The sequence below is a fragment of the Haliotis cracherodii genome, unplaced genomic scaffold (assembly GCF_022045235.1).
Source record: "Haliotis cracherodii isolate W230 unplaced genomic scaffold, xgHalCrac1.p SCAF_11, whole genome shotgun sequence".
NCBI classification, from domain to species: Eukaryota; Metazoa; Mollusca; class Gastropoda; order Lepetellida; family Haliotidae; genus Haliotis; species Haliotis cracherodii.
The window spans coordinates 5,661,101-5,674,276 of record NW_027266266.1 but is presented as its reverse complement, the minus strand read 5'-3'; the positions used below and the strand labels follow the sequence as shown (position 1 = coordinate 5,674,276).

The 13,176-nt window shown below is 37.3% G+C and overlaps 1 protein-coding gene across 1 annotated transcript in view; it reads right to left on the bottom strand.

Annotated features, from left to right (window-relative positions):
• The window catches only part of LOC139456146 (ceramide glucosyltransferase-like), a 28,469-nt gene extending 17,030 nt beyond the window's left edge, over positions 1-11,439 (bottom strand). The window contains exons 1-2 of the mRNA XM_071237691.1: positions 11,297-11,439; positions 5,822-5,960 (exon numbers count right to left, since the gene is read on the bottom strand). Coding sequence (XP_071093792.1) covers positions 5,822-5,960; positions 11,297-11,394 — 237 coding nt within the window. The 5' untranslated portion in view covers positions 11,395-11,439. The remainder of the gene's footprint in view (positions 1-5,821; positions 5,961-11,296) is intronic.
• Between the last annotated feature and the right edge of the window lie 1,737 nt (positions 11,440-13,176).

Here is a 13,176-nt window from a genome sequence, read left to right as displayed (position 1 = left end):
CCTGTTGCAGAATTTATGACATAATTAAATCTAAACAAACCCTAACCTTTTTTAACCGAGGTGGAACTTGTCATGGAAATTGTAAAAAAAAGAAGAGTTTGGAACCTAAGTCCATCTTGTTGCCATGGAAACGTAAAAAATAAAAATTTCTAAAATTTCTAAATAGCAAAAGGCACCAGTTCAGCATGTACCTCACAGACCTGCAAAGTTTGATGAAAAATATTGAACGGTTTATGAGTTATGCTCTGGAAACGAACCCTACCCTCACAGAACCTAAGTCCAACTTGCTGCCATGGAAACGTAAAAAAAATAATTTCTAAATAGCAAAAGACACCAGTTCAGTGTGTACCTGACAGACCTGCAAAGTTTGATGAAAAAATATTGAACGGTTTCTGAGTTATGCTCCGGAAACGAATCCTACCCTCACAGAACCATCTTTTTGCCATTGAAACGTAAAATATAAACATTTCTAAAATTTCTAAATAGCAAAATGACGGACGGACTGACGGACTGACGGACGGAGCCCGTTTCTATATATAAGAAATTGGGTTATATGATAATAACCCAATTAAAATAGAAACCTTCGAGTAAAAACTTAATTGCTCAAAAAGTTATCTGGAGCTCTGGAATCACCTGTCAATTGGGAGAAAACGTGTACAGCTGATTGCTTCTTCCTGCTTAGTTTACGAGAAAGTAGACATGGCAATCTTAATCTCTGCAAATAAACATTAAAATAATGCCTTGGAGAGCAGGAGAAAATTCAATCTAAATGGTGAACTGTTACAAGAAATGATTTTGTCTAGAGACGTTTTATCTCAATTTTTTCAAATTTTACTTGGTTTTTCAGATATTTGTGTGAGAGAGTATAATTCCGCAAAACAATGTTTAAAAAGGTCTTGTCTCACACCCATGAACAGCACTGCACCTGTTGTGTTGACATTTAGTACAGGGTCCGATGTTTGATACCAGCTGTACCGCTGACGCCAGTTAAAACTGGAATCAATAGTGTCCCAATCTAGTGGGTTATCATAATCAGACTCAAACCACACAGGAGCAGCATAATCAGACTTATACCACACATGAGCAGCATAATCAGATTTATACCACACAGGAGCAGCATAATCAGGCTTAAACCACACAGGAGCAGTATAATCAGACTCAAACCACACAGGAGCAGCATAATCAGGCTTATACCACACAGGAGCAGCATAATAAGGCTTATACCACACAGGAGCAGTATAATCAGATTAAACCATACAGGAGCAGTATAATCAGACTCAAACTACACAGGAGCAGCATAATCAGGCTTATACCACACAGGAGCAGTATAATCAGATTAAACCACACATGAGCAGTATAATCAGATTAAACCACACAGCAGCAGCCTAATCAGGCTTAAACCACACACTAGCAGCATAATCAGATTAAACCATGCAGAATCAGTATATTCAGCTTTAAACCACACAGGAGCAGCATAATGCCACTTGACATTCAATAAACAGCATCAGGTGATAACGAGATAAATGCACCATGTGGCGACAGGTGAAGTTCAATATATTGACAAAAATGTTAGTTCCTACTGCTGCCTTGTTTTGGGATATCATTAACAAACACCGGGGAGAGATACAGCAGTCAGGCCACAAAGTTGCAACTAATTTGGTTGCCATGGCGATCTAGTTTTGTATTTTGCGACTGGTATTTTCATGTCAGTCGCCAACTGGCTCCTTGTCTTTAATTAAGTTTGGCGACTAAATATCTCTTGTCATAAGATATTAAAAAAGATCGTTTTTAATATAAGTGTGGTAACTTCAGTGAAAAAAATTGATAACAGTACATAATAACATCGACTAGATCACTGCTAGGCCATGTGTACTGTCTTCGCTTTCGATATGAAGCTCCATACCTGGAATGAAGGAAGCACTTTCCGTTATTAAGTAATGCAGTAACGGTGTTAAGTGTTTAGGACCCACGCATGCGCTGTACGACATCCGCCCAGGTGACAGCTGTGGCGGTCGTTTCGCCGTTCAAAAACACGAAGTATTTTTCCATATTTGCGCAAGTCAAAACAACAACAAATCGTTGTCAATCGGCAAATGATATATACTGTATTTTCTTAAGTATAGTGCGCACCCCTCTCTAGCGGATTCAGAATATTTTTGGGAAAAAAATTCGAATAGATCTTACAAGCGCAGAAAAAAAAATTACACCGTAGATATATCTACCACTTTAGCGAAGTCCGGCAACCGAACGGGTGATGAGAAACTTGGTCAGTACAAATTCGAGATTTGAGAGAAAAAATCACCAGACATGTTGATTTACCGTTTAAATTGTATTTTTTGTTCTGCTAGGCATTGTTTTATATCCAGGGATTAAGATTACCATGTGTATCTTCTCGTAAACTAAGCCGGACACAGCAATCAGCTGTACACACATTTTCTTGGAATCTACCGGTGATTCAGTCAAGACACACCCATTGATATAACTTTACTGGGTTTTAATGCAAGGATCGGCAAAAATTGTACCTGAAACTATTTTTTTATCAGGAATAATATATTCCAATATCTTGTTAATTTAGATGCAGCTTTTACTAAACATATTTGAAATAATAATAACCCTAAGCAAGCAGCTGATTGCTATTACCTGCTATTACATGGTTTTACATGGAACCAGTCTGACCAGTCAGCGTCAAAGCTCCCGCGCACGTGATCGCGTGATCGCGAGAATTACGTGTTGACATAGAATCGTCCAACAAAAGCAAATATGACTTTTAACGAGTCAAAGTATGGCATTTATGACATATGTATCCATTCTCTGTCAACTAAAGTTCGTTTCAAGGCGTCAATAGCGGTAATCTGACCGTGGTTTCTGTCAATAATAGTGAGTTGTGCGATCTTCCGATCGCTTCACACACGATTTAGCTGAAATTAATTAAAACAATATTAAAAGTAATTTTGAATAAAATTAATGAAATAAGTTACAAAGATAAGTCCAGATATACAAAGAACACTTTTTATAGTCAGACAGTGTAATTACATGATTAATTTGCGTACTTCAGTATGGATTTGTTGACATGGTATTTCCGGTGTTACGTGCTCACGGTAATGTCTTTCCATGGGGGAAAAAACATCAAAACTCATTATTACGTGTATAATGCGCACCCCCTTCTACACAGCTGTGGTTTTTTTTGGAAAAAAATGCGCAGTACACTCAAGAAAATACGGAATGCTTTGAATGGCGAAGCTGACACGGAAGTTTCATCGTCTCGACACGTTCGATGAACCAAAACCTGCAACTGGCACCGGTAAACTGTCAGATGATGTTACTGACACAATGTTCTTAAGCTTGTCTGATGGATTTACTGACACAATGTCCTAAACCTTGTCTGATGGATTTACTGACACAATGTTCTAAAGCTTGTTTGTCTGAAAAACTCAAAAGCTTCAACAACAGTTGCTGTTCATGATATAAAACTGATCATTCAAACTAATGGATTTTTTTGTGTTTTGTTATGCAGAAGCTCAGTTAAATTACATGTCATTACTTTTGGCTCCTTACATTTTGCCTTGGCTCCTTGAAATTCTATTTGGCTCCTTGAAAAACAAATTTATGAGCCAAGTGGCTCCTTATTATTTTTTTTAACTTTGTGGCCTGGCAGTAATGAATGCAACAATGAATTATTCAGAGCATGCAGGTCAGAATGAGACCAGAATGCTGCAGATATTTCCTGATGCTCGACATGAAGCCTGATTCATCATTCTCCTCATGACCTAGGACGATGGTGTCTCTCCTGAGGCTGTGTGCATGCTGATTATTTTTATGGGTTACCAATCAACTAATGTAATGATTGTTGTTTTGTTGTGAGTTGGGTTTAATGCTCATTCGAAGAGTATTATTTACTTCACTTCACATCATAACCTACCTGCTGAAACAGGCTTCCAGCTGGCAAGGGACCACAGAATTTGGTTATTATGTAAGTCACCTGATTTTGGCAGCAATTCCATTACATTTTTTGTTGTGAGGTATTTAGAGAAGACAGAAATATATAAATATGTACTTATGTTGGCAAACAAGGCTCAATTCCAAAACCTATTTTGTACATTGACAGAAATGAAAGCTTATTTCAGTTTATATAAATTATATGCTTGAAAATAAGATCTAAGGAATTAAAGCCATCTTGTCAACTTATATGTAAAATATATAATACATTGTTCTTGTACCACCAGTGGTGGTTGAAGAAAAAATAAAACGTTCTGATGTTTCGTTACCATGATACGAGGGCTGCAACAATTTACCGACACTGACGATATCATCGATACTTAGGTACTGACGATACTTGAATCGCCAGTTTGTGAGATCGTGATACGCTATAAATAGAACAGGAACTAAAAGAGTTACCTCCCATCATGGCAGAAGTAGCATAGCGCCACCTGTAAGCATGGCAGAACACGAAGATGTGGTAGCAGAGGATGTGCCAACTGTTACATTTTATAACCATCCCTTCATTTAAAACTGTTTTGTTCTGGCGGTTTCCTTGCACTTTGTTGATGTTAGCTTCAGTGATCTCTTTCATTTCAAATTGCTATTGCTGTCCTCAATTGTAAGCAACATCACTGCACTTTCTAAAGTACTCACGGAAATGAAAAAAACCCTGTTTTTCTCAATTTAAAAATCGACACAAAGTGTTACATCGCTGTAAATACGAAATAACAAAACAACTCGAAAAGTACTAATCTGGATTTGCTAGTTTGATCTCAGTGAACAATACAAAATGTACTTTACAGGAGGTAATTTGTCGTCACTAAAGTCCAAACTGACATAGCAGAAACAGACTATAGGCATTACGCACCTGTTCTCACCTGTCGTCAAGGTGTCATAGGTCATCCTTATCTACTTACACCTGGTTATACCCTGTTTCACAATAGTCTGTTTTATTCACATTTTTACACACTTTTACTTGAAAAAAGGCATAAAAACCTTTGATATGCTGTATTTGTGCCAAGGCCCAATTAGTACTAATTGGGTTGTTTGAATATTTACATATTTTGTATATTAACTGCATTTATTTAAGATCTGAGGTTGAAAAAACAGGGTTTTTTCATTTCCGTGAGTACTTTAGGTGCACCCAGGGTGCATGTCATTTGCAATCAGAATACTGTTCACATACTTTCGTAACTCACTCAAAAGTAATTTGACTGATTAGTAGCTATAGTCTGGGAGGTAATTTAAGGTACCGACGTTTACTACAATATCTGAAAAACTATTGGACCTACTCCAGTCAAATTTGGTATGAGATTATTAAACAGTCATACATAACTGGATATTACATTTAAAGACAATCGGTGCATGAATAAAAAATCTGTCTATATAGCTATCACTATATTTCATCAACAACCAGACCTGTTCGTCACGGGTAAAACGAGCATTCATTGAAACAGCCAACTGCATAATGCTACCCCTGGGTCAAAGGGCCATATGACACAGTTGAACCAATCAACTAAACTCGAAAAGGGGCACAGGAATCATGCACACACGAATATGGTGTTAGTGTTGGGCATCTCATCGTGCGTGATTCCTGTGCAACCTTTCGAGTTTCTTAAATTCCTTTCCAGACTATAGTAAAAGCTGACTTTATTATTGTAATTCTGTAATATTTAGAATAAAATCATGATTATTGCAAAATCCCAAAGGAAGCAGGGCTCTATTTCAGGGACTTGATCTAACCTGCACCAGGTGCATGCTGACATGAAACATGAGTTGCACCATACTAAACCAGGTTGCACCCTACTCCCATACAATTATAAACTATTTAGGGTATACTCACGGCAGGATAGCTGCTATTGAAGAAAGTAGTGAGGTTGGTCTTAAGGTTGGGGTCCACCCCGGTGAGGGGTTTGATGATGGACACGCCCTGCATGTCCTCGGGGGACAGGTCCTGGGGGGCCCGATGAAGGAGCCATTTACTGCAACAAACAAGGTAACCATGGTAACAGCAGGGTTTCAGACCATGCTAGAAGTTGAACACTGACAAATTTGCACACAATATGTCCAAATATATTTCTTTGTTAAATTTTGTACTTAAGTAAAAGAAGGGCCTACAAACTAATGAAGATCTGAGTGACTGAATGTTGTGTAAGCCACATCAATAATATTACCACCATGCTGCCCTGTATATAATATAACAGCCCGTGCCAAAACTTTCAGACTTCTAGCCCGACTTCAGCGTTAGGAACTACAGTGAACTATGTAACTAATGTTATATTTGGGATAACACTTTCTTAGTAAAGTACAGATTCTAGTACTTTTTTGTACTAGAAAAAGTACTAGAATCTGTACTTTACTAAGAAAGTGTTATCCCAAATATAACATTAGTAACATTTGACCACTTTCTAAATGGCATTGTGTATTTACAGTGAAGTATGTTTATAGCAAACACGCTAATAGCAAACTTACTGATATAACGAACTTTTTTTGAGTCCCAGGCATTTGTTGTATAAATGCTGTATATATGCTTATAATGAACTACGGTTATTATAAACTAAAACATTTTAGTGGTCCCTTTGAGTTCGTAGTATACTGTAACAGTTCTAGTCCTCTCGTCCTTATAACATACAGCAAAACCCTTAAAAATAGCAAATTTCTACTAGTCCTTATGATACCTAAACTTTTGGGCAGTTTGGCAAGGACTAATGCTAAACTTGGCTCTTAGCATCATGTTCAGTAGAATTTAGTGATATAACATGGACTATTGTTAGCTGTCATACTAGATCCAACAGAATATTGCCAGACTTGGGCTTCAGACCAGTGGCTCAAGTTGCAGACATATATATTGTGAGTCAGGGCCGGACAAACCAGCTGCTGCTAATGTGGGCCACACCATTCGGGCACAATGACACACCATCAGCATTGTCACTGTTTAGTCACCTTGGACAACAAATATAGATTACTGGGGATCAATACTGGGTCTCAAAGAGGAGAATACATGACTGACAGACAATCCAGAGATTGACATCATGAGCATTGATCTATGCAATTGGGATACGATGCCATGCATCAACCAAGTCATTGAGCCTGACAACCTGATCCCGTTAGTCGCCTCTTACGACAAGCATAGTCCCTTTTTACAGCAAGCATCGGTTGCTGAAGATCTATTCTAACCCGGATCTTCAATGTTGGTGTACTGTTACTTATGCATTAACAAACTGAGTGTCATTATTGAGGGGTCACACACATAAAAGAGATAAAAGTATAAAATAATGTTGCATTTTCAACTTCTGGGAGTGCAGTTCAGGTGCATCAGGAACGAACCATTTTAAACCCGCATTCACTGCGACTTGTCATGCACTGCATGTGAATGGGTCAACCACTGGTTGCATTCAGGCATATTTTGGTAAGCTTGTTCCATCATCTACACCTGCACATTTCGTTCTTTTTAAAAGGTGTGTCCATTTTTCCAGTTACATAAAAGCATCCAATCAGTTTGTTTGTTTGTTTGTTTTCTTTGTTTGTTTTTTAACACCACACTCAGCAATATTCTGGCTATATGACGGCAGTCTGTAAATAATCAAGTCTGGACCAGACAATCCAGTGATTTACATCATGACCATCAATCCACGTAATTGGGACCAATGACATGCATCCAATCACCGGACATAGGCATAAGTAACATGTTCCATCTGTGAATCACACTGTCAACATACTCAGACCTATTGATGCTTGTTGGCATTATGTTCAAGCCAAAATAAACGTGAACTTTAGAATCATAAGGAGAAGAAATGTTTCAATTGTGTACCAGTTAATGACAAAACTTACAATCAGTCAAGTGTTACAATAGCATATCTTTATGCTTTTCATGATATGCTGCATGTGATTTCCAAACTTTACACACTAATCCTTCATGTGACTAATGGTGCATCTCGAAACAAGGATCTATGACGTCACATGTGATGCGTTCATGAGCGTCGGTTCACATAGCATACCAGTATGTTCGTTTGTGCATCGAACCAATCTTGTATCTCTTGAATATGAGTAATACTTCATATATTAACCAGCATGTATGGTATTCATGTTTCTTTTGTCGGTCAGTATATATCCATACATGTTACTCTTGACATTCAAAAACAGCATCAGGTGAACATCGAGATGCGTTGACACATGCCAAGTGAAGTTCAATTTATTGACAAATCACTTTGCGTGGCCAGTTAAAACTACTAAGGGCTTGCTGAAAAGTAAAGATTCATTAGTCAAAATTTCACCCCTCTCCGTGAATGTTTAATTTTTTTAATGGCATCATCTCAGTAGAATGACAACCAGTGGCCAGTTTGGAATATGTACAACAACTTCTATTTGCTCATAAATCACCAGGAAATGAGGTAAATGGAAGCCAAGATTTTATCTCAGAGTGCAGGAAAAAAACCTTTTGGGGTGAGGATTTCTAAAACTTTCAGAGCCCTGCTAGTTGTAGGCCTGTTAGCCAGGGGCCCGTTTCACAAAGCGATCGTAGCGCTATGACTACCTTAACTCCTATACTTTAACATAGACTTACGACTGTCTTAGCGCTACGACCTCTTTGTGAAACGGCCCCTGGAGAAGGGCCAGTAAGTTTTAAAACGAGCAAGACCTGCTACATATAAACTTGTTTTTAAATCTACCTCTGTGTCTAAAATAATAAAACAAAATCAACAACAAAAAATGTAAAGTATATCACATATTTGAACAAACTGATACCTTTTACTTCCACATCAAAGGCAATCATTTATATTGTTCAGTTCATACAAGTGGTCTTTAGAGATGCCAAAGGCCACAACATATAAGACGTGTTTCCAGTTTACCATATGAAGATGACCTGGTGCCCACCAAAACCAAACCCTTTTTTTTGTATTCCCAAGTTGCACCACTGCTTTTACTACCATCCTGTTTGTTTGTAGTTTACGCCAAATTAAACATATGTTACCATGGTTACCAATGCAAGAGGTAATTGTAACAACTACTCAACCATGTAAAAATTGTCAATACGATTTTATCAAAGACCTTGTTGACCTAGAGTTAATTTAGTACCAGTATCAGTAGCATTATAAACAATAACACCAAGAAAATCTCAAATGCAGCAATAGAAACAAACAGTTGGAAGTCTACCATGTCTACTAGTCCTTATAATAACAAACAGCAAAACCCTTAAAAAAGGCAAATTTCTACTAGTCCTTATGCTACCTTAACTATTTGGCAAGGACTATAGGACTAGTGCCCTGTATACAATGGTATATAATATAACAGCCTGTGCCAAAACTTTCAGACTTCTAGCCAGATTTCAGTGTTAGGAACTACAGTGAACTATGTTTATAACAAACACGCTTATAACAAACTTATCTAAATAACAAACTTTTTTTAATGCCAGCCATTTGTTGTATAAATGCTGTATATATGCTTTTAATGAACTACGGTTATTACAAACTAAAATATTTTAGTGGTCCCTTTCAGTTCTTTATAACCATAGTTTACTGTAACAGTTCTAGTCCTCTTGTCCTTATAATAACATACAGCAAAACTCTTAAAAATAGCAAATTTCTACTAGTCTTTATGATACCTAAACTTTTGGGCAGTTTGGCAAGGACTAATGCTGAACTTGGCTCTTGGCATCATGTTCAGAAGAATTTAGAGATATAATGTGGACTATTGTCAGCTGTCATACTAGATCCAAAAGAATATTGCCAGACTCGGGCTTCAGACTAGTGGCTCAAGTTGCAGACTGATATATTGTGAGTCAGGGCCAGACAAACCAGCTGCTGCTAATGTGGGCTGCTAATTTCTACTTGCCCTTGTGATACCTTTAACTACTGGGCAGTTTGGCAAGGATTATAAGACTACAGCCAGTTTCTAAGATTGATACCCACCACAGCAGATCTTAAATAATGAAGTTTATTATAACAACCTGATCAATCATTTTTTCATCTGTCTATTTGTTAACATTACATATGAATCCTGGAGAGTAGCCCCAATGTAGATAGGGCATTATCTGTGTAGCATGCAGCAAGCCTGCACTATCTGTTATCACAACGAGAATGAGTCCATGACTCACGACTCTTCCCTGTCACGTTATCTTTACTATGTAGATGACTATAGGATTGTTAGTCGGGGGACGACGGAAAATGGGCTTCACATATTGTACCCATGTGAGGAATCGAACCCGGGTCTTCACGTGATGAGCCAACGCTTTAACCACTAGGCTACCCTACAGCCCCTAAATGATTTGGAGCATTTCTAAGTGCAGAACATAGAATACTAGAACTTAGAGAAAAAGTTTAATTCATGAAAAAGGAGTCAATCATAATTAAAATTGAATGAAGTTAATTAGAACACTGCCGTGACCATGTTGACTACCTTGCCAATGTTGACTACACATACTAAGATTATGATACATTTTCATTAAAGTTTTTTTTCTTATGTCTTTACTAGTGATTAACTGATTATTTTATCCAGTTTTTGGACCAGTACAATATGAAAGTAAAACAATCAAATGACATTGATTATGGACACAATACATATCTACTGTCATACATCAGTGCTATAAATAAGCTTTTGGTTATTTGGGTATTTTACCCAGGGGTTTGATTGGGTATCCACAAGTTTTAGTGGGTATTCAAATTATTTTTACCCACCTGTTTCTTCAAATTGGGGTATTTTACTTTAAACCTATTTCGTAACAATCCCTGTAAATCATTTAAAATTATTTGAATTCCATTCTATATTTGTACATATCATGATCATCCATTTTCAGACACAAGTAGACCTAACAAAATGAATGTCACAGAGAGGTATATCTAACTGACAAGGCTAGCCAAGACAGCTACCAGTATCGGTATGGATAATCCACAGGCCCCTGAAGCAGGAAAGTGATAATGCTGAAACACCAGATCCATGTATATATATATATAAATATACTGTTAATATATATAGGTCCTGTGTTTCAGTAATATCACTATCCTGCTTTTGTGGGATAATCATGATTTCCAATTCATGATTTAGTCTTCATCAACATTTCACCTGGTGATTCGTTATAACCACAAGGAGATGATGGAATCGGTTATTCTTGCATTAGAACGTTTAAAAACAAGTATGTGTTAGTTTGGAAATAGCTTTTTTGAAAAAAACCCACCATGTTATTAACATGACAACCGCCTTCCCGGGTTCTCTGGTATTGTGTACTCACCTGTGTCTAGAGTAAGTCACAGATTAGAGGCGTTTCCGCCGGCAGGTGCTTGCTCAAAAATAAATCATCAAAACAACGTTAATTCACACTTACCCGTATATGAGAGACATAACATGACTGAACCAACACACAAGCCACGCAATAAAAAGAACCCCTGCGATACATAATGTCAAAACACGATCTATAGTCATATCGACATGACGACTCCAAAAGCGGACGACGTTACTACTCCGGTATGGCACGCATGCGCATGTGTAATGATTTAAATGCTAGTTCCCTTATGACAAGTAACAAACCGACTTTAAACGTAGGTGTCTACTGACTTTTATAACATTGGTGTACATAAATACATGGCCCAAAAGAATATTTCTCACAGTCCATAAACAATTAGTAAGGTTAATAGCTTGTGGATAAACCGTTTTGGTTTTTTAACCATACACATTTTATATATACACGTAAAAACAATGATTTGAAAAATTTTAAATGCCATTTTGGTACGATCGCGTGTCACGGATTTTAAGAAAATATTCTTTGAAACAAACGGAGTCCTTCTTCTTTGGAATCTTTGGGAAAATGTCAAAGCATTGCTTATCCATTGCTTATTTCTTCTATTCGTGATTTATTTTGAAGAAGAACAAGGGGATTAAGTTCAGGTGCGAAGTAAATACAGATTATTCAAACAATAATGTCTCCGTTACTTACGTTTTATCACCAAGACCAATCTAGCCATGGACGATTATACGAGCTCCGTTGTTTCAGTTTCAAGGGAAACACAAACTGTAACGAGTAAACATACGTTGAAAATAGTCACCGATGTGCCGAGCCGGCACAGGTATTCAAAAAGGTTAACAGGTAATAATGTGTTGTCAATGTAATTACTCCCGTCGCAATTCACAAGTCTCGAGAAAATATAGGCCTATACTGCCTAAAACTTCAGTTATGTGTAAAATTTCACCCTTTAAATATACATGTATAACCATAACGTGAATTTGCAGTCAGTGATAAAAATATTTCAACCCATCGCGTAAAATACCAAACCAACCCCTCAAAATGCATCACTGTATATTCCAATGTAATGAGAACGGCTTGCACTTTTTGTTTGAGAAAAATACATGAGAGTTTATTATCGCGGGGCTCACAGGTACAGTCAGAGACGGACTGTACTAAAATACGTTGTACGGAAAGTAGATTTTCGATGCAATTTAGCAAATCAATTTACCTGTCGGGAGCAGTTATTGGAGCGTAGGTGATAGTTAAATTTTACCGATAAATATCATCAAAGGATTTTTCTTGAACCAAAATTATCTTACTAAAAATATACTATTACATATATGTAATACATGTATACGTGTCCCGTTATATTTAACGGAACAGATATAGTAATTCACAAGTAAGCACAAACATTGCTCCTTGTATTTGATCCCTTGTTACCAATCACGACACTGTCGAAGTCACGTTCCGTTCTCGTGAAAGGGTGCTTGTTTGGTCGAGGGGGTTGTCATTAGCAATAAGATCAACGGATGTGTGTGCTGTTCATGTTCTATCAAAACATTTTCATATTTGTAACCTTGTTACAATTAACCTTTGCAGCTGAAGATGAATCTCCAGCCTCTACACTCGCTGATGATGGGGCGTGACCAGAGGAACTATTCACCTGTGCGTCGATAAATAATATATATACTCCCTCGCTTGTTATAAAAATACTATCAATTCGCACTAAACATGGACCTGTCGACTCCCATATTAAATTACCCCAATTAACATGACAGTGTATAAATTTGAAATATATTAATATGTTTATTATTGTCTATTAAATATTGTTGTGTTGTGCGAGTTTAAATGTAAAATATATCTTCTTCGCCTAGTGCCTATTACAAATCGATGCCGAGCCTTGATAAATGACACGTACGTTGTCTTGCGTCTGGATAATTATATATGGTGGTCGCTCGATCACTGATAGATGATATACATTA